General features: G+C 39.5%; 1 protein-coding gene across 1 annotated transcript; it reads left to right on the top strand.

Moving 5' to 3' along the window:
* Positions 1-126: 126 nt before the first annotated feature.
* CDC37L1 (cell division cycle 37 like 1, HSP90 cochaperone) lies at positions 127-22,719 on the top strand. The gene is made up of 7 exons (XM_049644260.1): positions 127-417; positions 4,304-4,585; positions 7,456-7,549; positions 13,970-14,085; positions 14,445-14,567; positions 18,034-18,198; positions 22,171-22,719. Exons 1-7 carry the CDS (start codon positions 286-288, stop codon positions 22,270-22,272), a joined length of 1,014 nt encoding a protein of 337 aa, XP_049500217.1. The 5' UTR covers positions 127-285; the 3' UTR covers positions 22,273-22,719.
* The last annotated feature ends 1,975 nt before the right edge of the window (positions 22,720-24,694 follow it).

Raw genomic sequence — 24,694 nt, 5'->3', positions numbered from 1 at the left:
GAGAGCACAACCTTAAACACGAAGCCCTGACCCACCCCCTTCACGCACGCCCAGAACCTGCCCTCCCAGCCCCAACCCCCAAGCAGGAAGTGACGTAGCCAAGTCAGTCCGTCTTCTTCCGCCGTCCGCGGCCCAGGCCAGCGCGGGGTGTGCGTCGGCGTCGCGGCCAGCAGAGGGATTCTGGGTAACGGCCCCGGCAGGCTGGGGCGGCTGGCTCCGCGCAGCAGGTTCCGCTCACGCCAAGCCCGTTGGCAGTGGCGGCTCTAGGGCTGGGGGCAGCCGGACATGGAGCAGCCGTGGCCGCCGCCGGGACCTTGGAGCCTCCCTCGGGCCGAGGGTGAGGCCGAGGAAGAGAGTGACTTGGACGTGTCCCCCAGTTCTCCCCGCTGCCCGCAGCTGCCGGGCGGCGGCGCCCAGGTGAGAGGGGTCCCGCGTTCGGGGGCGGGGAGGGGGGGCTGGATGGGGAGGTGCCGGCCTGGGGACCAGCGCGGCCCTGCCCCTGCGACCCTCCCTGTACCCTGTTCTGCGTCCCCATCTCACTCCCGGGGGTCAGGGGCTTGATGCCATCCCGCGGCTATTGTAGCATCTTCTGAGGGCTTCTGAGAAGGGCTGGCCGTGTATTCCCAATCTCCACCTCCACGCACACCTTTTCACCTTGGCTAATTTCTTCCCATCCTGGAAAGATGTTCCTCCCCCTTCCCCCCCCCCCCCCCCCGACAGCACCCAGATTTGGGGCGGCTAACGCTCTAACGTTGACCCTTTGTCTCCTCGTGCGTGTTTTTACCCGAGCACTTTATTCTCTTGAAGGCCCTAATACTTGTGCCCACTTAATAGTTAGGAACAGCGAAGGGTTGGTTGTGTTTCAATAATTCGCTGAGCTCCTGACTTTATACAAATTTAGGATCCAATTTCATTGACTTTGGACATCCGAATAAATTCCGTAAAACCTCGCTTTTGAGGGGGGTGTAAACCCGTCCCATTAATGTGACCATTTCCCCTCCAGTTAGGTTTTTAGTTTTGCTCCACATCAGTCTCCAGTGAAAACACATAGGCACACGTTTGCCCTTTTCTTCGGAGTTCTTCCTCAGATTCCCGGTGCTACTTGTAGGTTTCAATCCAGCCTTCTTTCCTCTGAAACTTACCCAAATGAGGTACCCTTTGGGATTTTTCTGAGTCCTGTCTTAGGGAGTGCTTACCTACTCATCACCTTATCCCGGTTTTTCTCCTAATCTGGGTGTTTTGGAAGAATATTTTAAGAACACAGACTAAACACGAATATGTCCGGAGAAACGGTTATGGATGTCTCTACTTTCCAGGCTTCTTGCAGAGTAGGGTCCCTAAGAGCTTAATTGAATTAACAGCTTTTCTCTAGGCACATCTTGCTGTTAGCAAAGATGAGTGATTTAAATCATTTGCTAATAAGTGTAAGGTCCTGTGCCCAGTACACTGGGTTAGTTGGCTTCAGGGAGAAAAATGCTGTTTCATAACCATAGACTGTACTTCGGCCAGCCAGTCTCTGGGAAAGTGCAAGGCATTTTTTAGGAGGACAGAATGAGAGTCGACAGGTTAGTAGTCACCCCCTAATTATGGATCGCTAGTGTCATCTGTATATACAAAATGTGTTATGTGAGCATATAATGAATGTGTTATGGAGGGGGAAAAATGAACAGCAGCTGCTCTTGTCAATTTTGAAGGCATATGGAGAGAAAATAAAAGGTCTCCAGCATTTCAGCGCCTTGTGGTTGAATCACAAAAGTAACCTGAGATAAACTCTGAACTTAGAGAATATCTGTGAGGGGCGCCTGGCTGGCTCAGTCGGAGGAGCATGCGACTCTTGATCTCTGGGTCGTGGGTTTGAGCCCCATGTTGGGTGTAGAGATTACTAAAAAGATAAACTTGAAAATATCTGTGTATTAACTCTTAGGCACTTGGAATTATAAGCTTATTTAGCTGGAGGTATTTTCTAAGTAAACAGGCTTACCTTCTTCATTAAACGTGATTTCTCTGAGACTCTGTAGCCAGTTAGTGGCAGAATTAAAACTGGCACCCACTTCTGCCTTCTACTACAGTGTTTTTTCCTACCTGCTGCACTTCCCATCCTGTGATGTCACACCACGAGGCTGAAACTACCTTTGGCGTTACGTTTTGCCAAGTGACTAATGCTAAGTTTGTCCATGTGTTTATAACCTACTTACTTGTCTTGCTGGCTTTAGGACTTAAGTTTTGGGATTGGAATATTTGGAAAGAATAAAATGTTAAATTCAAATTGTAAGCATTTTATAATCTTTTCAAAAAACAGCTTCGGTTTAATTTTACCAGACATGGGGAATCTAGACATCTTAATGTCATATGTGATGTACAGTTCTGAGATCCAATTAAAGTAAAAAGCAATTGGGAATTTAGAGATCCTGTTTGAGCATTTTTAATTGTAAAGTGATGTTAGTAAACCTAATGCCAGCAGTTCCTTTTTTGAATTTTTGTTCATGAAAATATAGTCATGTTTAATGTTCCCCTAACACCTCAATATGTTCACAGGTAAAATATGACCTTTTTTGTTTTTTGTTTTTTTTTTTTTAATCATCTCAATACATGTTGGATAGTTTGGTCAAATGCCAGATGTTGTCTGTATAGTCTGTGGAGAAGAATTTAAACATGAGTCATTTTTAGAATTTGGAAATAAGATTTCTGTGTTTGATTTGAGACATGAATATTTGCTCCCACACAATTTGAAAATGCAGGGCATTTCCATTTGTCCATATGCCTTTCTTAGTATACTTTTGTCTTTTCTTATAAGATAAATTTTATAGCTTCATTTTTCTCCTTTTCCTGGCTCCTGCTCAAGCATAGCTAGGCTACAGTTATTCTTGCTCCTATTTTCAGATAGCAAAATATGTATATCTATGTATATTACTTGGTTGGTTAGGGCCTTGTGGTACCTGGGCTTCAAGCCTACTAAATGAGTAAATAAAACACCGGAATAGCAACAACATCCACATTTGCTGCAGTAGAAATCTAAGACTCGGCTCCAAAGTAAAGACCTTGAGTGCTATTTGCCTCAAATATTTGCGAAAATATTTGCAAAACGTATTTGCCACCACTAGTCTGTTACAAGAAGTGAAGAATCATTTATTCATCTAAGACTTACGGAATTCTAGCCCCTCGAGAAGCTGATAGTTGAGTAGACAATTAAGCACAATGTTGTGTGAAAACACCACTAAGAAGTATGCAGACCTTGGGTGGGAAAGGAAGGATTAGAGAAGGTGTAAGGAAGTGATGCCAGAATCTGGAATGGAGATGGGAGTTGGGGGGGTGAGGGGTTGCCACGGTGAAAGGGGTGGGCGGTGGAAAGAAGCAGCAGACGAGGGGGAGAATAACTGGAACTGAGTCTGGAGAGATGGTAGGAAGTGAGATCACGAAGGACTGCGCCACGCTGCAGAGTTTGTGCTTTATCCCAGGACTCTAAGAACGAGGAAAATGATCGGATTTGGTTTTTGGCAAGATCACTCCAAGTCCGGTGTGGAGTGGAGAATGGCTTCGTGTGAGAAAGACTGTATTTATATAATTGAGGTATGAAATTATAAGGACTTGAGGAGTGGTGCAGATTAGGGAACAGATCGAAGTAAAATCGTTCGGAATACGTAGTTTGAAATTGTTCTGCGTTTTGGCTGAGAAGTCTTAAAGAACGAACCTTCAGCTTTTGTTTTATAGAGCTGAGGTATATAAGGAATTAAACACTAAAGTGCCCTACATGTAGTGGTTCGGTAAACATTATGACTAATTCCTGTTGCTTATGAGTGGAACAGAGGCAGTCATCAGGGTGGACCAGTTTTGTTGTGTTTTTTTTTTTGTTTTTTTGATAGCTCTGCCTGTTTTGACTAGGATTAAGTTAAAGACTATCTGTGTGATAGAGAACAAAACCCTAAAGATCTGGTTTTCAGCATATTGTAAGGTGAGGAACTAGATTTAAGCTTTTGCTCCCAATTATTGTGCTGTTTCAGTACTACGAAGCTGTCAATCGAATGTTTCTTGAGCACCAGCTATGTGTAGAACATTGTGCTGATGATCAGGCTTTTTGCCTGATGGTTGTCAAGGAAGTGGTATATAGATTAATAAAGGAGCTTAGAATCTAGTTGATGAAGAGAAGACCTATAATATAAAAGTATAACTCTGCATACACAGAAGGCAGAATACCTGTGTGCCAGAAAAGACTGTACAGAAATCCTTGACTGCAAGAAAATAAAACTGTGCTGCACAAACATACCCGTCGCCGTCTTCGTTTCTTACAATATTGTTTTGTTTCCAGATGTATAGTCATGGAATTGAACTGGCTTGCCAAAAGCAGAAAGAGTTTGTCAAGAGCTCTGTGGCGTGCAAATGGAATCTCGCAGAAGCCCAGCAGAAACTTGGTAGCCTAGCCCTGCATAACTCGGAGTCCTTGGATCAGGAACATGCCAAAGCACAGACAGCGGTATCGGAGCTGAAGCAACATGAAGAAGAGTGGAGGCAGAAAGAAGAGGCTCTCGTACAGAGAGAGAGAATGTGTCTGTGGAACATGGATGCCATTAGCAAGGATGTTTTTAATAAGGTACGACGTCTGATTGGGTCATAATGAAAGAAGAAATTGAGTGTTTGTACAGACCGGTTGTGCACATTTGGTAGCAAAGCGGCAGATTGCTGTGAATGGTGTACAGTTTTGACAGTTTATGAAAAGCGTTGGCTACAGGAAACCTGTATCCCCGTAGCGTCGAACGGGGGTGGTCGTGAACGCGACTGTGTGGCGCGGACCTGAAGCATAGCCGAATGTGAGTGTTGACTGGAATCAGACCGCCTCAGACCTCAGCTTTGTCACATGCTGCTGCTTGTGACCTTGGGCAAGTCACTTAACCTCTCTAAGCCTCAGTTTCCTCAGCAATAAAGGGTGGGTATGAAGACTAAATACGGTAATGTCTTAAAAGCCCACGGGACGGGGCCTGGCATGTGGTAAAGCTCAGATGTTACGAGAGCTCTCTGCTGTTTCTGTCGGCTTGCTGTCCGCTGCGTAATGCTGACGTGCAGATGCGGAGTCTGTGAACGAGTGTTTCACTGTTACTTCCTGGTGTGTATTTAGTAAACCTCGGGTAGTAATCCAGATTTAGCATTACCAACATAACCGAGAGGACCAGTACGGTACTTTTGCCAAGTTAGTAGTCATTAAGGGTAGTGTTCTGTTTCGCCCTCGATTTCGTGGGCTTTATTCTTTGTCGCGTCTGAAGAAATGGGCAATGAAATGCATTTTTACTACTGTGCAAAGTAGTACTTCTTTTTCTTTGTAAACTTAACTCACAGCTTCAGGGATAGACTGTTCTTTCTTGTGTAAGTCCATATTCACTTTATCTTTAACCATCATTACTCTGTAGACTTCTCAGTCTATAACACTCTTGGTTTCTGTCCTAGCATCCACTCTCAACCTACCCTCTTAAGCGCTTTTAATTTCCTTCCCTTGGACCAGCGCTAGTTCTGCCGCAGCAAGTAATACACACAGGTTAAATGTACACGACTAGCTCGATCAGTGCTTTATCACGTTGAGAAAAATTGTGAGTGCAACATGTTTATCACAAAAGACGAAACAAGGGCGCCTGAGTGGCTCAGTGGGTTAAGTGTCTGACTCTTGATTGCAGCTCAGGTCATGATCTCATGCTTGTGAGATGGAGCCCTTCGTTGGGCTCTGCGCTGGGCATGGAGCCTGCTTGGGCTTCTCTCTCTCTGTCTCTGTCTTTCTCTCTCTCTTTCCGTCTCGTTCTCTTCCTCCCCTTCTCCCTTCCCCCCTCCCCCACTACTCTCCCCTCAAAACAAAACAAAACAAAACAAAACAACACACGAGTATGTGAAATAGAATTGAAAGGCTTCCTTCACTTCCAGTTTCATTTCCCAGAGATAACCACTGTTAACAGTAAGTTGTATCTTTCTAGACTTTTTATGTACTCATGCCAGTATATATTTATTTACCCCTGAACACATACCAAGATCATTCTTTATCTGAATGATTCACTGTGTCTGTCTATATATATTGTTCCAAGGGGTGTGTCTTCTTAGCACTTACTTTATTTCTGGTTTGCATTTATACACCATAACTATTTAAAATATTTTTTTTCTTCCAGAGAGAATGGTCAAGGCAGTGTTTCTTTGTTTTATAAAGTTAATGTCTCCTAACACAGTGGTCACAAAGAAAATATTTTCATTTGTCTCTGCTTTTAATTGTTTTTGTTGTTGTTGTTGTTTGTTTTTGAACTTGGGTTATAACATAGCCTACATTTATACCACATTTTAATTAGGATTATCTTTATGTTCCAGTCATTTGCTCAAAATCGTACATTGATTTTGTCTGGGAGCTTGAGACTTGAGAGGACTGGTCTAGATCTGCGCTGTCCAACTCGATAGCCGCTAGCCACATGTACTATTGAGCGCTTGAAATGTGGCTAGTCCGAATTGAGATGTGCTGTAAGTGTAAAATACACACCAGATTCTGATAACTTAGTACAAAACCGAGTAAAATATTTCATGAATATTTTTTTGTCTTGCTTACATGTTGAAATGATCATATGTTGGATATGTTGGTTTAAATAAATGGGTTACTAATTTCATCTTTATCTTTTTGCTTTTTAATGTGGCTAATAGAAAACTTTATATTTGTGACTTGGATTATATTTCTATTGGACAGTGCTGGTCTAGATAGCAGGATATGTAAAAGAAAAAATGATTTTATTTTGAAATATGTAAATTTGTGTGCTTTCAGATTATAAACTGGCAGAGCTGGTTTGCAATTTTCTTTTTTGGCAGTGATGATCTCAAGGTTTAAATGTGATCACAGAATGTTCTGAGAAACTGTCCTGCCAGTTTTTCTGGCTAGATAAAAACTTCATCTTGATCTGCTTTATGACTTATTTAATTGAAAATAAGCACTTCCTTAATAGAATTTGCACTTGATTTCAGAATCAAATTGTTTGGCCTTTCCTAAGAAAAGTTTAAAACCAAGGGTCTATATTTTAGGTTTATGTCTTAGCCAAGAAGTTATATCAGATATACTTCATTCTCTATATGCTTTGAAAATCTAAGTTTATTTCCAGCAAGAACTCCGAAGATTAGACTAGAGCTGCAAATATTTAATAGCAATGAATAATGCAAATTTACATGCAATTCATGTAAAGGATCTCTCTGTGCTTTAATAGGGAATTTGTATGATTTCTAAAGTATTTATAATTTTCACACATACATCACTTTTTAAAACTGTCGAAACTAGTACAGAAAATTTTAACTTTTTAAATGAGTTTAACAGATAAATTTAATGATATAATATCAGTATAATACTGTACCATCTTGTTATAGTGTTTATAGGAAGGATTGCTAGGCATTCAGTATCTGAGAAAGATTCAGTTAGAATATAAAATCTGATTTTAACTTAAAGAATTTTTTTCTTAGAGTTTTATTAATCAAGATAAAAGAAAAGAAATAGAAGATGAAGATAAATCCAAATCATTTATGCAGAAATATGAACAAAAAATCAGACATTTTGGTAAGTGTGCTGCTTAGTTTTCCTTCTTTTATAAAGTGATACCATAAATATGTGTACAAAAAGTGTCTGTATTATAATGGGTACCAAAAAGAAGGTAAATGACAAAACTCCTTTTGGATAGCCACTTCTGGCACAGTTGTACAGCTCTTGTTTTAGACCCTTTTTTGGATAATAAATAGATTGACAGCAAACTAAGTTGTGAAGAGAAGCAAAATTCAGTCTATTATATAATGCTGCCCTCTAAGACCTAGTCTTTGTTTACTCCACAGCATCTTTCTGTTTCCCAACTGGTCTTTGCTTTTTCTCTTTTTCCCTCTTTGCTTCCATTGGCATCTGATTAGCATTCGTTATTTTCAGGTTTGGGAATAGTTGCTGTATAAGTCACGCAGATCCTTTAGCTGCTATTCGGATAAGTACAGTAATAGAAATATGTCTACAGGGTACTGAAAACGAGTTTCCTCTATTGAAGAAAGACAGCGGGCTTGGGGTGATGTAGTGAAGACTTCGCACAGGAGGTGACATCTGAGCTAGACTGAAGAACACATAGGAGGAGGTCCCCGTGTAGATGAGGGAGCAGCAGCGAGTGCAGAGTTGGGAAATAACGTGTTGCACTGCGTAAGCAGTGTGGTGCTGCTGGGGAGAGAGTGCTTCTGGGAAGTGTTAGTGGTTAAGGTTCAAGGTCTGCATTTTGATCCCAAGTCACATGTTAATTTAGTCAACATAGTTTTCATTTATAGTATGTTAATCTTATTAAGTGACATTTGGAAATATACTTCCAAAGGTGTTTTTTTTCCCCTAAGCGTTTAGAATTTCATTCATCCTTCAGTTATGTTAAAACGGTTGCTACTACTTTGGATTTTTCCCCTTTTTCTGTAGTTCATTCATAAAGGATTCATTTTTCTCACTCTCTTTGTTTTAAAAAAAGAAAGGCTGTGTATTCGAATTAAGTAAAGAATAGAACTTGACGAAGCGAACAGGGTTTACTTTTTACAATTTTGTAAATGAGTCTTGGTTGTGACAGTGTGATTTGCCACTCCCACCTGGAGTCCTTGCTTCCATGTACTAGAAGAGCATCTTTTAAGGTGCTCTCACCCAGATGGCCTTCTGTAAGCTTTGGAGCCATGGGAAGCCTAATGGTGCAACATGGTCCCCTCATTTTTGCTGCAGACAGAGCACTTTAATAAGCAATTCTGTGTGGGAGAATGACCCAGCCTCACAGGGTATTGTAACCCATCTGGCACTACGACTCTTTAAGTCCTCAGCAAAACACTTAACCATTCCATAATACCTGCTTCTGGGTGGTGATGTTTATAGGACCAGTGAATTTCATGAGCCTCTTGTCTTCATGTCTTTTGTTGTAGAATGAATTTCTGGGTCAAGAAGTAATGTGATGTGGGCAATAACTCATTTAGTAGGACCACAGACGTGTTAGTGGTGGAAGCATGGCACCACCATGCGCTGGTTTCTGCTACTGGCAAATTAGGTATTGAGAGGCTATCCTGGAATATCCTTAATGGGAGATCCCGTGCCATTGAATCTCTGCATGATCTCAAGTCTGCCACCGAGAGTCCTGAATTTATACAATATTATGCAAACAGGGAGATGGCTGAGGAAAAAAGCTGACTTGACCTCCATACGTAGAGGACTGATAAGGAGAGGTTTTGCCATTGCGTGTTGGGGCTTCCATTGTCTCATCCCGTAAGACTAATCAGAGCCTTATTGTCTCCAAAGTCAACCAGACCTCATAGCCACTCCCAGATTCACACTGTGCCTGTTTTTTGATGGAAATGCACGCTGCCTTTTTCCTTTGGAGGAGATGTCCTACTTGCCGCAGTTCCTTGGATCCCTAGAAATGTTACTAAGGTAGTAGGCTCCCAAATTTTCCATGTGTTTTTTTTCCTACTTTCTGGCCTGCATATATCTTACCAAGACATCTGGGATACCTGCCACTTCCTGCTCACCAAGTTCTGTCAGCATGACGTGGACCAGCTTGCAGGCATGTGGGATGGTGGGATGATGGAAGTCCCTGTGGACTGAATTGTGGCACAGAGCAGCCAGAGACCTTAGGCAGCTCAGTGGAAGTGTAATGCTGTTCCTGCTGGGTGCAAGCAGATGTTTCTGGTGTTCTATGCTTATTATGGCGGAGAGTGAAGGAAGCATTTGTCAGGATTATGACTACATTGATACACTTCTTCAAAGTGTATCACATCTGGAATAGCAGCTGTAATTAAAGTTTCCAGCGGAGGCTTTCCAAACTTGGCTTGCATTCCCAACTCTTGGAAGGCACGAGCCTGAGACACAGAGAGCTGTGAAGGGCTCCGGTGACCTGACACCGGTTACTGCCCTGCGGTTTCATGTGTGCCTCACATTAACGTTTCCATTGTGCTGTTTGTTGACCATCTTACTTATGTGACTTTACCATCTAATGATAAATGGTACAACCATATCGTGGAGTATTTTGAAGCAATGAAATCTTGGATTTCCCTCCCTACAGTTGAATTTAATTTGTTAATTTAGTTAACTCGTGTTTTATAAATATACCAATTTAGCAGCAAAGTCTGTTTTCTTTTCAGTTTCCCAGAAGTTTTATTCCAAGTCCTGTGCGTCTCTGACCTCATTTTCTTTGTGATCATCAGAGCTGCTTTTTGATGATCTAACACGGTTTTTCATGGTACATCAGCTTTTCACTTCCAGCCAAAGTTAGCTGTGATTTAACATCTTTGAATCTATGTGGGATGTCGTCACTGGAATTTTTACTGAAAGATGTAAATGTTTGCATAAATACTCTGATGGGATTTTTCTCATTTGTATTGAAGGTAGATATTCCATTTCCTCAATGTAAGCGCTTACACATTGCTTTTCGAAACCACATTGATACCCTGTTTTTTGAAAAACATTTAGTATAAAAACTCCTGAATAGAATGTGGAGTGAAATGAATAGAAAACTAATATGCATGATATGATTCTAATTTTTTTTTAAATTTTTTCAGTGTTTATTTTTTTTTTTTAATTTTTTTTTTTTTTAATTTTTTTTTTCAACGTTTTTTATTTATTTTTGGGACAGAGAGAGACAGAGCATGAACGGACGAGGGGCAGAGAGAGAGGGAGACACAGAATCGGAAACAGGCTCCAGGCTCCGAGCCATCAGCCCAGAGCCTGACGCGGGGCTCGAACTCACGGACCGCGAGATCGTGACCTGGCTGAAGTCGGACGCTTAACCGACTGCGCCATCCAGGCGCCCCTCAGTGTTTATTTTTGAGAGAGAGAGCGAGCACAGGAGCAGGGGAGGGGAGAGGGACAGCAAGAGAGGGAGACAGAATGAGCTGTCAGCACAGAGTCTGCTGTGGGGCTCAGACCCACGAACCGTGGGATCATGACCTGAGCCAAAGTTAGACATTTAACCAGCTGAGCCACCCAGGCACCTAATTTTATTTAAGTAATTAAAAATAAAGCCCTGGGACCCCTGGGTGGCTCAGGCAGGTGTCTGACTCTTGATCTCAGTTCGGGTATTGATCTCAGGGTCATGAGTTCAGGCCCTGCACGCTGGGCGTGGAGCCTACTTAAAAAAAAATTTCCAGAAAGAAATACATTAAAGTGTTAACATTAACATTAATCATCTCTTGTAGTAGGATTGCAGATGATTTTCTGGATTTTTCAAATTCTTCACAATGAATATACATCATTTTTATAACATGAAAAAGAAGTATTTTTAAAGGGTTTATCCTAAGAATTCAAGGATGGCTTAACATTGGAAAATTTATTAACATGATTCACCATCTTAACAGCTTATAATAGTGTCACCACAAGACTTGGTGATCAGTTTGATGTGGGAGGAATGGAAATGTTTAGAGGAATTTCTAGAATTCTTGAGTGGGTGACATGGAGCCTGTGAAGCACTGCAGCTGGCAGGGAGAGAAAAATGGGTTTGGTGCCAAATAAGAGGAGTTTATGTGCAAACGTGTAGGTAGAAATAGTTGTCTGGTGGCAGGTGACTGGAAATACAGGTGATCTGGGACTCGGGAAATACAGAAGAAGAGGTTATTTAACTTCCACTGAGAAATTCTCAACCTTGTTGGGATGTTTTCAGCAGCTAGAGACAGGAAAATCATTAGTGTGATGTGAAGGCTTCAGATCTGGTTTTCTGTAAGGATAACGCCAAGAGGAAAGGGAAATCAGTAAGGTCGTGTGTCTTGGGCAACCGTTTTAGGAATCCGGTGGAATATCGAGAGCTGGTGGATGGACTGGGATTTAGATGTTCAGGAAAATACATACGTGGAAGCACACAATTAAAGCATTCTAATTCATCAAGATAAGGTTTTTCGAGCATTCAGAGATTGGCCGGCCGGTTGAAATGACTATATTAGTCTTCTCCAAAGCGTCTAATATTCGCTGAAAGAGGGAATTGTTCCCTTTTGTGTTGATACTGCCTAGTATGTACCCTCTTGTCAGGCACTGTCCCCAATGCTTCGTGTGTATTAACTCATTTAATTCTCAACAGAAACCCTCTGAATGAGATACTATTTTTAGCCCTATGTTACAGAAGAGGAAAAGGAGGCATAGAGCTAGCCAAGGCATAGGAGATGGTAAGGCCAGTATTCGGACCTAGGCCGTTTGTTTCTGAGTCTGCTTGTTTCAGTCACCACGAGAGATTGTGCTACTCATAGTTTGTTTACAAATTGTAAAATAACGTCACAGTGATTTCAGGTATGTTGTTCCACTAAAGCCCTGGAGTTTCTTGAAGTATTTTGTTCATAAAATGCCACACTCTTTCCACGAAGGTGTGTGTGGGCTCTTGTAACCTGACGTGTCAGTTTCATGATAATCGGTATGCATTTTTGAAATCAAGTGATGAGAGGTATTTCTCAGATAAAGAAAAGCTGTGGTCAACCTCAAGTATTTTGTCTTAGGCATTAAATGGATAGTTTAAAATTTTTAACATTCGATGACACCCTCATGATCCTATAAATGTCACTAACCATTTCGTATTATCCTTCCTGTAAAAGAGACCAAAATGGATAGGATTTGGGTGCCTCAGTAAGTCATGATGCTGCCATGGAGAAGTAAACAGAAGCAGTGCTCTCTGTGTGGATGGTGGATAGAGTTGAAATACCTCTTCAGGACTCTAACAAAGCTAACGCAAAACTGCTTCATAGGATTTATTTTATGGCTTCAGGTATAAGAAATAAGGATTATGCTTTCTTTAGATCTGACCCTCAGAAGTTATTAGACTCTTTAACTGTAGCTTGAGAAGTAGTTTTAAGTAACTTTCAAAATCATTGTTTCTCAGAATTTAAAATGCCCTACTCACTCCATCTGAAGCATTGGGAAAATACTTAATAAAACTCTTTACGAGAAAATGCTAAAATGCTTCCTCCCTCCTTTATTTAAATGAGAAACAGTAATCATTTCTTTTCAGTCGATTCCCATGTGTTGCTAAACGTGTGTTTGTCAAAAAGACATTTGTCCTCAGTTTTGTTCTTCTTTGTGTTCTAATGTGGAACTTTAACATATAGAAGTTCAATTTGTATCTAGAGGAAGGATGTCACTGCCAAACTATTGACACCACCTTCTAAAATTTCCAGAATGCTTCAGTGACATACAGACTTCTTTGGATGAGTCTTAAGAGTCTAAAGCTAATGTTGTTCTACTTAATTTATTCATGTGTAAAGCTTACTGGACAAAGTTAAAAGCTGAAAGCTTTGCTGGTTCCATGATGGTATTGACTTTTTGGCCAAATTTCTTATTAATTTGGATAAAGATACAGATACACCTTAAGTAGTATTTGGATTAGTTTGATATTTTGAAGCAAAATGGCATCTGCTTTTAAATATGCTTCACTAATTTCTAAAAGGTTTTCTGTGTGTTATAAACATGACTAAATGGTTAAAGTACATTTACTATTATCATACTTGATTGGTTTTCTCTGCTGTCAACATTTGACTTTATCAGCTTAGACATTTTTTAATAAATTAGAGATGATGGGGTTTTTCACTTTTATTACGTCTTTGCTAAGTATAGTTTCTTGAGGTTTTGCTTTCTTCTCCATCTTTCTAATAGAAAAATTTGTATTCTGTGAGTAAATAATATTGAGTGTCTTGAAATCATTTGTACGTACTTCCGCCTAGGATGACCAGCCAGTTTGCCTGGAATTTCAGGCATTCCTCAGCTGCAGGATTTTTTTTACTTTAAACCAGTCGCCCTATTTTAACCTAATTATCTGAAATGAAACTTTCTGTGAATTTTGGAAGCTGTTTCCAATATATTGGGTATTGCTTTAAAAGAGTTTTATTCTTTCTTTGCTCTTTTACCATAACCTATTGCTGTAGTAATGTGAATTGTCTTTAAAGAGAATCATTTTAAAATACCATTTCTTTGTTTAGAAGAGTATTTGACAATTGTGATTTAATCCTTTTTTTATAGGTATGTTGAGTCGATGGGATGATAGTCAGAGATTTTTGTCTGACCATCCATACCTTGTATGTGAAGAAACTGCTAAATATCTTATTTTATGGTGTTTTCATCTAGAAGCTGAACAGGTATTGTGTAAACCTTGAGTTTCTGGGACCCTTAATTTAATTCTGATATGTTTTTTTGGTTTTTTGTTTTTTATGTTACTTCCTTTAAATGAAAACAGGAAGGTTATTAAATAGAATTATAATTTTTTGTTTTTAGACCTACTTGAGTTTACCGTGGGAACTTTTATAGTTGTTTTAGTTAGCATAAGGAAATTTTGCCAGTAGGCTTTTTTTGCTGCCTCATTTCTTTGTTCCAGTATACTCTAAACCTTTTTCTTTTTTAGCCTATTTGAAAATCATGTTTTAAAATCCACATAGTAAGCACAATGTCAAATATATTTCCAGAGGTATTTCTTGGTAATTTTAATGTCTGTTTTCAGAAAGGGGCTCTAATGGAACAAATAGCACATCAAGCTGTTGTGATGCAGTTTATTATGGAAATGGCCAAAAACTGTAATGTGGATCCAAGAGGGTGTTTTCGTTTATTTTTCCAGAAAGCCAAAGTAAGTAGCTATTTAATATTTTTAAATGGGAAGATTAAGGGGGGCGCGCCTGGGTGGCTCATTCAGTTGAGCATCCGACTTCAGCTCAGGTCATGATCTCACGGTGTGTGAGTTCGAGCCCCGCGTCGGGCTCTGTGCTGACAGCTCAGAGCCTGAAGCCTGCTTTGGATTCTGTCTCCCTCTTTCTCTGCCCCTCCCCCGCTCTCTCCCTCTCCCTCTCCCTCTCCCTCCCCCTCCCTCCCTCAAAAACAAATATTAAAAATCAATGAATGGGAAGATTAAGCCTTAGCTGAGACCTCTTTGGTCCATATACGTTAAAGGAAGCCACCCAACCAGAATGCCACAGGCTAAACCCTATAGATTTTATACTGGGGGAAAAATTACATTGCTGATCTCATGCTAATTTAGACTTAAGGGAGCTCTATAAGAGGCCAGTAAGTATTGACTGCCTACGAATGCAAGGACTGCAGCTTAAGATGATGCGAGTATAGTGTAGGTATGGTAATCCTCCATGTATAGAGCTCACAGTTTAACAAAAATAAAATAAAAGAACTCACAGTTAAAGAGAAATGACTTTTGTAATGGAAAAAAACAAGAAACAACCTAAAAATTCAACAACTAGAGGAATGGATAAAAACAATCTGTGGTACATAAAATATTATGCAGACATTAAAATTTAAGAATTTTTAATGATGTGAGGCAATGCTTTGCTGTAAATCAAAAGAAGTGATATGTATTGGCCATATTAAAGAAAAATAGACAAATCTTGAAAGATTAAATCCATTTCACACTCTCTACTAGATTAGTAATGATTGAAAAGTTGTACAAGAAGAACAATTAAGAATTCACATTCACTCTTGTAGAGGTATGAATTGGTGCAACCACTTTGGAAAACTTCCTAGTAGAGTTGAACAAGTGCTAAAACCCAGAAATTCTAGGTGTATATGCTAGAGAACAGGTTTCTCAGCATGTGGTCCAGGGACACCCAACAGTCTTCAAGACCTGGTTTTGGGAGGCCTAGAGTCAAAACCGTTTCCATAGTGACACTAAAATGTTATTTGATACAGAAACAGATGTGGGAATCCAGCTATCTTCTGTTAAGCCAGACTTGTCAGTAAATATTTTTGTTTCAGAAATACGGTTGTTTTGTTTTTTTTTTTTTTTTATAAAAGTGTTATAAATGTTTACATGTAATGAATTTGTTATATTTTAGATAATTTTTAAATGCCTGGGTTTTAGTTTCTAACACAGTGAACATTGACAAATAATGGCCGACATAAACAGGAGCTCTTCAGGTTCCTCAGTCATTTTCAACAGTGTAAAGGGAGTGGGGGTCCTGAGAGCATAAAGTTTGAGAACTGCTGCCCTTGAGAAGCAAGGCTACATGTGCAGATACATAATGTTCAGAGGAGAATTGTTCATAATCGCAAAAGCCTGAGAGCAACCCAGGTGTCTCTTGACAGTAGAAGGAATAAACTGTGGGATGTTCATTTGGTAAAATAGTAACCAGCGTCACTGTGGATGAAAAAGCAAAGAGTATCCTGTATTTTTTATGAAGTTTCAAAACAAGCAGAACTGAACAATACGCTGTTGAAGGATACGTGTGTAAGCAGTAAAACCAAAGAGGCAAAGGAGTGACTTGATACATTTCAGCATACACAATTAGATGTTAGAAGGAAATACACCAAAAACTTAACTTTGATAACATCTGGATGGGAGAATTATAAGTGATTTCCATTTTCTTTTTTATATACTAGAGTGAAAATATTTTCTTTTATAAACAGGGGAAAAATGTATTAAATGTATTGAACTTTAACGTATCAGAGTGATAGTAGCTCTACCTTAAATGTTGTAAACTCTTCTAAAGTGCAGCCTAAGTAGGACATTTCCCCAAAACAGTAGAGTTTTAATGAGTAATGATGGAGCTGGTATTTTAGTTACGCTTATGATGACTGTTCTAAATTTCACTTGACACATAGGTATAATAAAAGCCATACTTTCTTCTTTGCCTTACATTATTGGTTGTGTTTGGACTAGTGCTTAATAGAATAATGGAACATAGCCAAACCGTGTGTATCCTTTGAAATTTACTTTGTCAAAGTAGAACTGAAAAGTCTTTAATCGTAAACATTATGTTCTTCATAATTTTTTTTTAAGTTCAGGAATAACTAACTTTCATAGAGTGCTTACCTTGTGCCAGGTATTATTCTAACAACTTTACATGGATTAGCTCGTTAAATCCTCATAAGATTTTATAAGGTGTATTATTTTCTATTTTACAAGTTGGGAAAGTAGCATAGAGAGACGAAGCAAGTGACCCGTGGGTTACTTCCGGCAAGAATCAGTCCAGTCTCTCCAGACCTCAATCCCTAGGCCTTCGGCACGCCAGCACTTGTGCCGCTTGGTTCCTTTAATAGCAGTTGCATAACCGTTTGGGAAGGGTTACCTCTGGATATGCAGGCTGACGTCCTGGGTGTCCACACAAGTGCCATACACTGATTAAAGTGAAATGCTGCAATTAAAGAAGTGGCTGCTGGATTCATAAAAAGATAAAATGGCAGCACGGAATGTTGTCTGCATGATTTGTATGGACATAATGTTAATAACTAATCCACAAGACCTAGACTACATGAAAGAAAACACAGCATTCCACACAAATGGGCCCAGTGAGATCATGGAATGAGATTTTGACAAAATCTCTTCCATCATTGAACTTAAAGCCTAAAGTCCTGTTAGTGTAGGGTATGTGCCATGTCATTCTTTACCTGCAGGGGAGACTTAAGTGGAGGCAACTGCCAGTTGGGTGTTTTACATCAAGAATCTTGCTTGTATTACATACATCATTGGAGGGAGTTCCCCTCCTACAGCATACTATTCATACTTTTTCTCTCCATAATGTCGAAAAGGTATTTGCTTCACTAAAACACTAAGATGCTTCCGTAATGGAGGTGAATATTGAATTTTATTTAGTTTTCATGGTTTTACAAATAGGGAGTATAGAGTTGGAGAATTATTATAAACAGGTAATCGATGGAGAATTAGAACGTTTTAAGAATAGCCCTTGGTTGTTGCTTGGCAATGGGAAGGGATAGAATGAATATGACAGGTTAAATGAGACTTACTTTGGATCCTGTCAAGAATCTAGAAATACGGAGAATACCTACTTTCTTTTGTTATATTTGTGTGTGTGTGTGTGTGTGTGTGTGTGTGTGTGTGTGTGTGTGCGCGCGTGCGCGTGCTGTTTATTTTGCTGGAGCAGAGGGAAATGGACGAAGCCAATTCTTCGTATTCCTGTGAAACTGGTAGTTTTCACAAATCTGACAAGGATCTTGGTGTTTTCTACATACATTTAAACTATTCACCTTATCTTTACTTCCTTCACTTCAGATCTAATGTATGTTTGTTAGAATTTACTGTGTGGTCTGGAAGTCTTAAAAAACAGTCTTTGCTTCTTTGTGTTTTCTAGGCAGAGGAAGAAGGTTATTTCGAAGCGTTCAAAAATGAACTTGAAGCTTTCAAGTCAAGAGTCAGACTTTATTCTCAATCACCAAGTTTTCAACCTATGACAGTTCAGAATCATGTTCCCCATTCTGGTGTTGGATCTATAGGTTCGTTAGAATCCTTATCACAAGTAAGTTGGAAAAGCAAATACTTTATAAACTTATTAGCTCACACAATTTTTCTTCTTTTGGACTATTCTTCTTACATGTAATATATGTGAGGTCATTTTAAATATTTTCGCCTCAAAAGATAACTCTTTCATCTCATGCCATGTTTGGTCACTAAATAAATGTCTTCCCTCCCTTGGGGATTTAGACACCAAATTCCACTCCTTCAAATATAGAAGAGTTGTACCTGAGCATTTTTTTTCTAACGTTTATTGATTTTGAGAGAGTATGTGTGCGCGAGCAGGGGAGGGGGGAAGAGAGAGAGAGAATATCCCAAGGAGGCTCCGTGCTGTGAGCACAGAGCCCAACACTAGGGCTCGATCTCATAACCTTCGAGATCATGACTCGAGCCAAAATCGAGTGTCAGACGCTTTAATCGACTGAGCCACCCAGGCCCCTTGTACCTAAGCATCCTTAAGGGCAGGTGTTACCTATTGATCATCTCAATCCTAAACTTCTTAGCATGGCTCCTGAGTAGCCCCTCATTCTCAGTGGAACTATACTGTGAAGAATTTCTTAGGATGAGTTGGCTTCAGAGCATACATCTCAGTGGCAACCAAGGTGATTTGTTCCATGAGTTTATTTAACATTGTCTTATTAAATGTTGGCATCGCTTAGCAGAGGTAGCATGCTTAGTATGTCAGTGCACCTTATGCTAAGCTGCTCTTTCTAGTAATATGCATCAACCGTCTAAGCCTCTGCAACAAGATCAAGATACAGCTGTGTCGCTTATGTCAGAAGGAGAGGTTAGGCCAGTGGTCTGATACTGTGGATTGCAGTTTTAAGTTACCACAACAAAATTGCTGCCTGTGCTAATTGTAGTGGCACTGTAATTGAGCTCAGTCATCTCTCATTTCCAGACCCCAAGATTCTAAGACCAACTTTAGTCAGGTTAGTCTGTTGACTACATAGTGAAAAGGGAATTCTCATTCAGAAGACAATGTGAGGAGAGCCCTGTAGTTTTAAATCTCATAAAGCAGTAGGAATTGAGATTTTCAGTACCTATACCTATGACTATAATTTCACCATTTCCGTTACATAAATTGTAGGCCAAAGTGACAATTTAAGGACAAGAGTTGATAATACTCAACTCAGCCAGAAATATTCTCAAGGATAGAAATAATGAAGATCTTGATTTTTACATAGTTAGTAATGTTACCTCTTAGATAGATAAGCAATATTCCCCCTTGATTTGTCCTGATTTGACATCTCTTAATGTCTTTAAATAGGGTAATGATTTCCTCTTCTTTGAGAAATAGCCCACATCTAACTAGTCTTTCCAAGGGAATTTTATGACTGTAAGACACCATCACATCCAATATATACAATATATAAATCTCCTAAAATGAAGATACCCCATAATGAATAGAAAGGAAAAAAGAGACTTGGAGGGACGTCATTGATTCTGAACATAAGAGGGAAAAGATCTACGTTAAAAGAGAACTGGCCTCTATTACCAAAGAGCTGCTTCTGGTCTGAGAGAACTAAGTTCTTATTGCACATACCGGTAGCAGCTGAGGCCTGCTGCTAGGCGTTCCTTGCTGTCACATTTGCGAGGTGCGGGGCTGAGATTGTACAATTTTGACACTTTGAAATTGCTGATATTATCGGGGTCGTTCAGACTTAATTCCTGTGGGCTAACAGACTGTTCCTCGTGGTTGGAAAAGTTGAGCATTCTGCGCCAGTCCTCCTGAGGGAGGGAAGGGCTGTGTAAAATTTCAGCTGGATGCACCGAAGGACTTTTGACTGGTTGAGGGGAAGCTTTTGGAAGAAAAGCTCACCATAATGATAATATCCCATTTTTATTATCATCAGTCTGTAGATTGCAAAATACCTTATATGTTGTTTCGTTTAATCTTCTCAAAACCCTGTGATTCATTTTCATTCATTTTTATGGATGAGTGAACTGAAGCTCACGGAGGTTAGGCAGTCGGCCTCAAGTCAGTCCAGCAGTTGATGCGGCTGATCACTCCGGTCCCGGATCTCTGTCCCCTGCACTGCTCACTCACCTGCACTATAGACGGTTGCTGAATCGCACGCTAGGAGCAGGACGAAATACGCAGTCATGTCCCCTTGGGAGGAACCGGTCACTGGGACGAGAAATGTGTTGGGAATGCTACTAGATGAGAATATGGGGTAATCAGTTCAGTTTAAGTGTGGATTAGGTTAGGTGTGTTCATTGCTTTTTGTTTTTAAGTCTCTCCGTAGATTTTACAGTTCCTGGGGAGATGGATCTTGAGTTCTGGAGGTCCTCTCCTGTCCAGTCTTGGTAGAGTAATTGTAAGCTCCGTTCTCAGGGCCTTTGGAATTGGGCTTGTGTTGTCAGTAAAGGTCTTAGCTCTGTTTCTTTGGAGAATGGGATAATGTAATGAGGGTTTAATAATTTTTTATAAAACTTAAATTTGGGTAACACTTTAGCTTTTCATTTTTTTTTTTCAGTTGACAACAATCTTGTCAAATAAGCCAAATCCCCTCATCCTTAGTTTTGAGAGAACTAATCAAGGCCTCTTAGAGGTGTTGTGACAGTTACCCTAGGTTTTTCCTGTAGACTAGCTTTTTAATCTACGGTGTGCTAAGTTTTCTCTTCCAGGATTACATTGCATTAGGTGGCGATGGCAGGACTCGAACTGAGGTCTAACATCACGTAAGTGTTCCAGACCTCACTCAGTTGTTTGTGCCATTGCCTTCATCAAGACTTGATTGGGAATAATCCAACTTCTGGCTAGCTTTTTGACTTTTACAAATAATGGAATTACACATATTTACTTTACTAAGAGGATCTTCTGAAAACCCCGCCTACTTATGAGATGGGAAAGTTTACGGCATCTATCTTCTCTTTGGGCTGTTTTCCTCATTGGTGTTCATTAAATAAACAGATGAGGGGCGCCTGGGTGGCTCAGTCGGTTAAGCGTCCGACTTCAGCTCAGGTCACGATCTCACGGTCCGTGAGTTCGAGCCCCGCGTCGGGCTCTGTGCTGACGGCTCAGAGCCTGGAGCCTGCTTCCGATTCTGTGTCTCCCTCTCTCTCTGCCCCTCCCCCGTTCATGCTCTGTCTCTCTCTGTCTCAAAAATAAAATAAACGTTAAAAAAAAAAAATTAAAAAAAAATAAACAGATGAAACTGGGTGTAACAGTAGTAAAACAGAGTAGCTGGCAGATATTCAGAACAACTGAATAGACAAAATTGACTCCTTAGGGAAGAATTTCATAAAGTCCTGGGTCTTTAAGGGCTTATGTCCCTAGTCATGGTGCTTTAACAAATAATGGTTTTGTTTTTGCATTTATTAAATAAGGTTTTCTTCTTAGCTTTAGAAACGAACAGATAGAATATTTAGGAACTACAAAAATTGAAATTAAAATGTTCTTTTATTCTCAATTTTTAATACATGGATCTAAGTACCTCTCAAAAGATTAATAATTTCTCATTTGAGTTTGTTTTTAATCTTTGAAAAACCAAAATACACTCTGAAGGTAACTAATTTTTACTCGGTAATTGTATTTTTTTCCTTATTCAAGTGTTTTGCATTTTTAATATTTACTGTGGTAATTAGATAGTAATCTTTAAAACACATTGCTGACTTAAAGTCATATCTTTTTTAAATTATCAATAGCTTTGTACACATAGTTACATGAAAGATGTACCCTTCTATGACTAAATAATTTAACTTGCACCGTTTTGTTAAAAGGGAAAAAACTGTTTATTACATTTCTGTTTTTTACGTATGTCATCTGTCTTTGCCACATCCTCTTTGGATGGTCCTGTCTATTTTTTTCTTTATCTTCTTGGGTTTCAACCCAAGTTTGACTTCTGAGCCCATTTTCTTTCCCACATACGTCGCAGAGAAATAGACAGTGTGAAACTGAACGTGTAGTTGTATATGCTGGCATAAAACTGGTTATCATCCATTGTTTCTTCCCTCTATTTATGTTTTCCAGAATCCAGATTATCTTCAGTATTCTGTCAATACAGCTCTTTGCAGTTTAAACTCAGTGGTACATAAAGAAGATGATGAATCCAAAATGATGGACACTGTATGATTTGGTTAAGACTGCTGAGGCCAAGTGCTATTTTGTTACAAGAAAGGAAGAACTTGGCTATTTTCTTGACACTTTTATGGGTGCTGCACTTTATTTTTGTTCGGTTTTGATGGGAGGGGAAAAAAGAGTACTGAAACGTTTTGTAAAATTTTTTTTTATGTGCTGCTAGGTTTTTTGTTTTTTTTCTGAAGAGAGGAGAGTGATACCATATGTTGTGGGATGTCAAACTGGACTTTGGGTTTTTTTGGTTTTCTTTGGCTACTAAATTTGCCTTTAATCTTATTGTACTCAATTTTGGAATCAAAGTAGGAAAATCTGCACAAATGCAATGTTTACAAGAACCGGTTGATTCTAGGAGGCATCTGCTACAGTCTCTTTTTATATGGGTATGTACATGTCCTACGCTACAAAAATAATTAAAGATAAAATGTACTTGTATCCTGCTAATTTAGCTGTCAAATCTGGTGTTTCATCATATTAAAAGCAATAAATCAGTAGTGGATAATCTACTTTACTAAATAAGCTGGGTGGTAAACATTAAAACAAAGTCTTTCCCTTTAAAATAATATTACATTTGTATTTTCGACACCATCAGTTAAATCTTTGCGTATAATACCATTTTTATATAGATACCGACTTTACCCCCTATGTATTCTTCAAGACTGTATTACTTAGAAGTTAATTTTATCCTGTTGACTTTTTAATATTAAGGGTTATAGTAATATAAAAAGTGATAAAGCTAACCTAGATTTTTTTTTTTAATAAGATAACTTCAAGCTCACTCTTAATTTCTTTACTTGACATAGTTTGGGATCTCTCAGGGAGCAAGTTTTAAAAGAATACTAATGGCCTATAAGAACAAACAGGAAGAATATTCTGATTTTTAAAATCATGGTTGTTTGTTTCATTCTTTATGTAGCCCAAGGACTTTTTTAAAAGGCAGGAGAACTCTTGAAGACCTCACTGCCTCGAGCTGCCCAACTACTTACTTCTAAGAATTTGGTGATCCTTGTCGGTAATGATGGCTTTTACCACATTTGTCCTCGCTGTCCTTAGGTCAGTTACCATAGAATGCTTCTGAGCTTTACTACTTCCTATATAATTCACTTCAGATGTGCCAGGGCGTGTGATGACTCGTTTTATTTGGAAGTAGATGACAGTGCTACTTGTGCTGTCCTTGTTATTGAGGATGAATCTTCGGACTTAGGGGAATGTGGGCTTCGGTGTGTATTGAGTGTGGGCTGTGGCTGAGTCCCACTGAGAGCAGCAGCACACATCTGGAAGACGGCTGACTGGGATTGGGAGCCCGTGTCTCAGTTTGAGAAACCGCTAATGCTAAGGGACCCATACGGTGATCAGACCTGTGACCGTAGCCTCGTTTGCACCTTGGTTTGGCTGAGGTGATAAGGCACGTGGCACCAGTAGAAATGGACTGGAATTACTGACTCACACTTCTGGAACATCACAATCTTCCTGGTTTTCAGAATAAAACTTTCTGTGCTTTTGATATAAATATATACGCTATAATAAAATGTTTGACTAATTTATACGGTAATATTCATCAGCCTGTAATTTTTTTTTTTTTAAACTAATCACCTAGTTATAGAAGTTTTTTCTTTTTTTCTGTTCTGGAGCAAGCTCTTGTTTTCCCTTCCTGTCAAATAGAGAATAGACACAGGAGCGAAATCCCTGATTTCACTGACATGTTTCTTGAGCCGTTACTTTCCATTCCTTAACTCCACTTTTCCCCAGGATTTGCCTGGAAGCACCCAGATTGTTTTGGATTTCATTTGCCGCCTTTAAGTTAAAGGTATTAAGGACTGACTACCGGTAGGAGAGAAGTGATCAGCACACTGAATAAGCTACTCCTGAAGGGTTGTCGGTTTTGTTCTCTGAAACAGGAATTCTGGAAGAGCTATTTAAGGTGTAACTTGCAGGTGTGTGTGTGTGTGTGTGTGTGTGTGTATATATGTTTGTTTTTTTTTTTTTTTTTACATTCCAAGGGAAGTGTTCTGGGTTTTGTATGTAAGTGTGACTGGGTTTATTCTGGGAACCACTGAGGAGTGCCATAATTTGCACTTAAAGACTTTAACTTTCACATATTTAGTAGTACATTAGTACAGAGGTTAGTACTGAGCACAATAAATTGACACTTATTTTTCTTTATTTTGCTTTAGTACCACAAACTACTTTTAAGAAAAATGTCCTCTTCTCTGTTTCTTAAGAAATAATGAGTGTACTAAGCAAGGGGATAATTCACATTTCAAAATGAACTTTGGTGGGCTGTCCAGACAGATGAAATGTCCCAACAGATGATTGAAAGGATCCATCAAAGACTTTTGTTTATTTGGTAAAAGTAAGCTTCTAACAAAAGATTTTTTTTAATTGGGTTGCTACCACTCTATTTACTGCCTGTTAACTC

Source organism: Panthera uncia, chromosome D4 (genome assembly GCF_023721935.1).
Source record: "Panthera uncia isolate 11264 chromosome D4, Puncia_PCG_1.0, whole genome shotgun sequence".
Taxonomy (NCBI): Eukaryota; Metazoa; Chordata; class Mammalia; order Carnivora; family Felidae; genus Panthera; species Panthera uncia.
The sequence above is the reverse complement of the archived record's forward strand: the minus strand, read 5'-3'. Positions and strand labels throughout refer to the sequence as shown.

Bases quoted from the DNA above. Each gene is read 5' to 3' on its own strand.
- CDC37L1 (XM_049644260.1), top strand. From the start codon at position 286: ATGGAGCAGCCGTGGCCGCCGCCGGGACCTTGGAGCCTCCCTCGGGCC. The intron at 418-4,303 runs GTGAGAGGGGTC...TTTTGTTTCCAG, and splicing joins TGCCGGGCGGCGGCGCCCAG to ATGTATAGTCATGGAATTGA. The intron at 4,586-7,455 runs GTACGACGTCTG...TTTTTTTCTTAG, and splicing joins GCAAGGATGTTTTTAATAAG to AGTTTTATTAATCAAGATAA.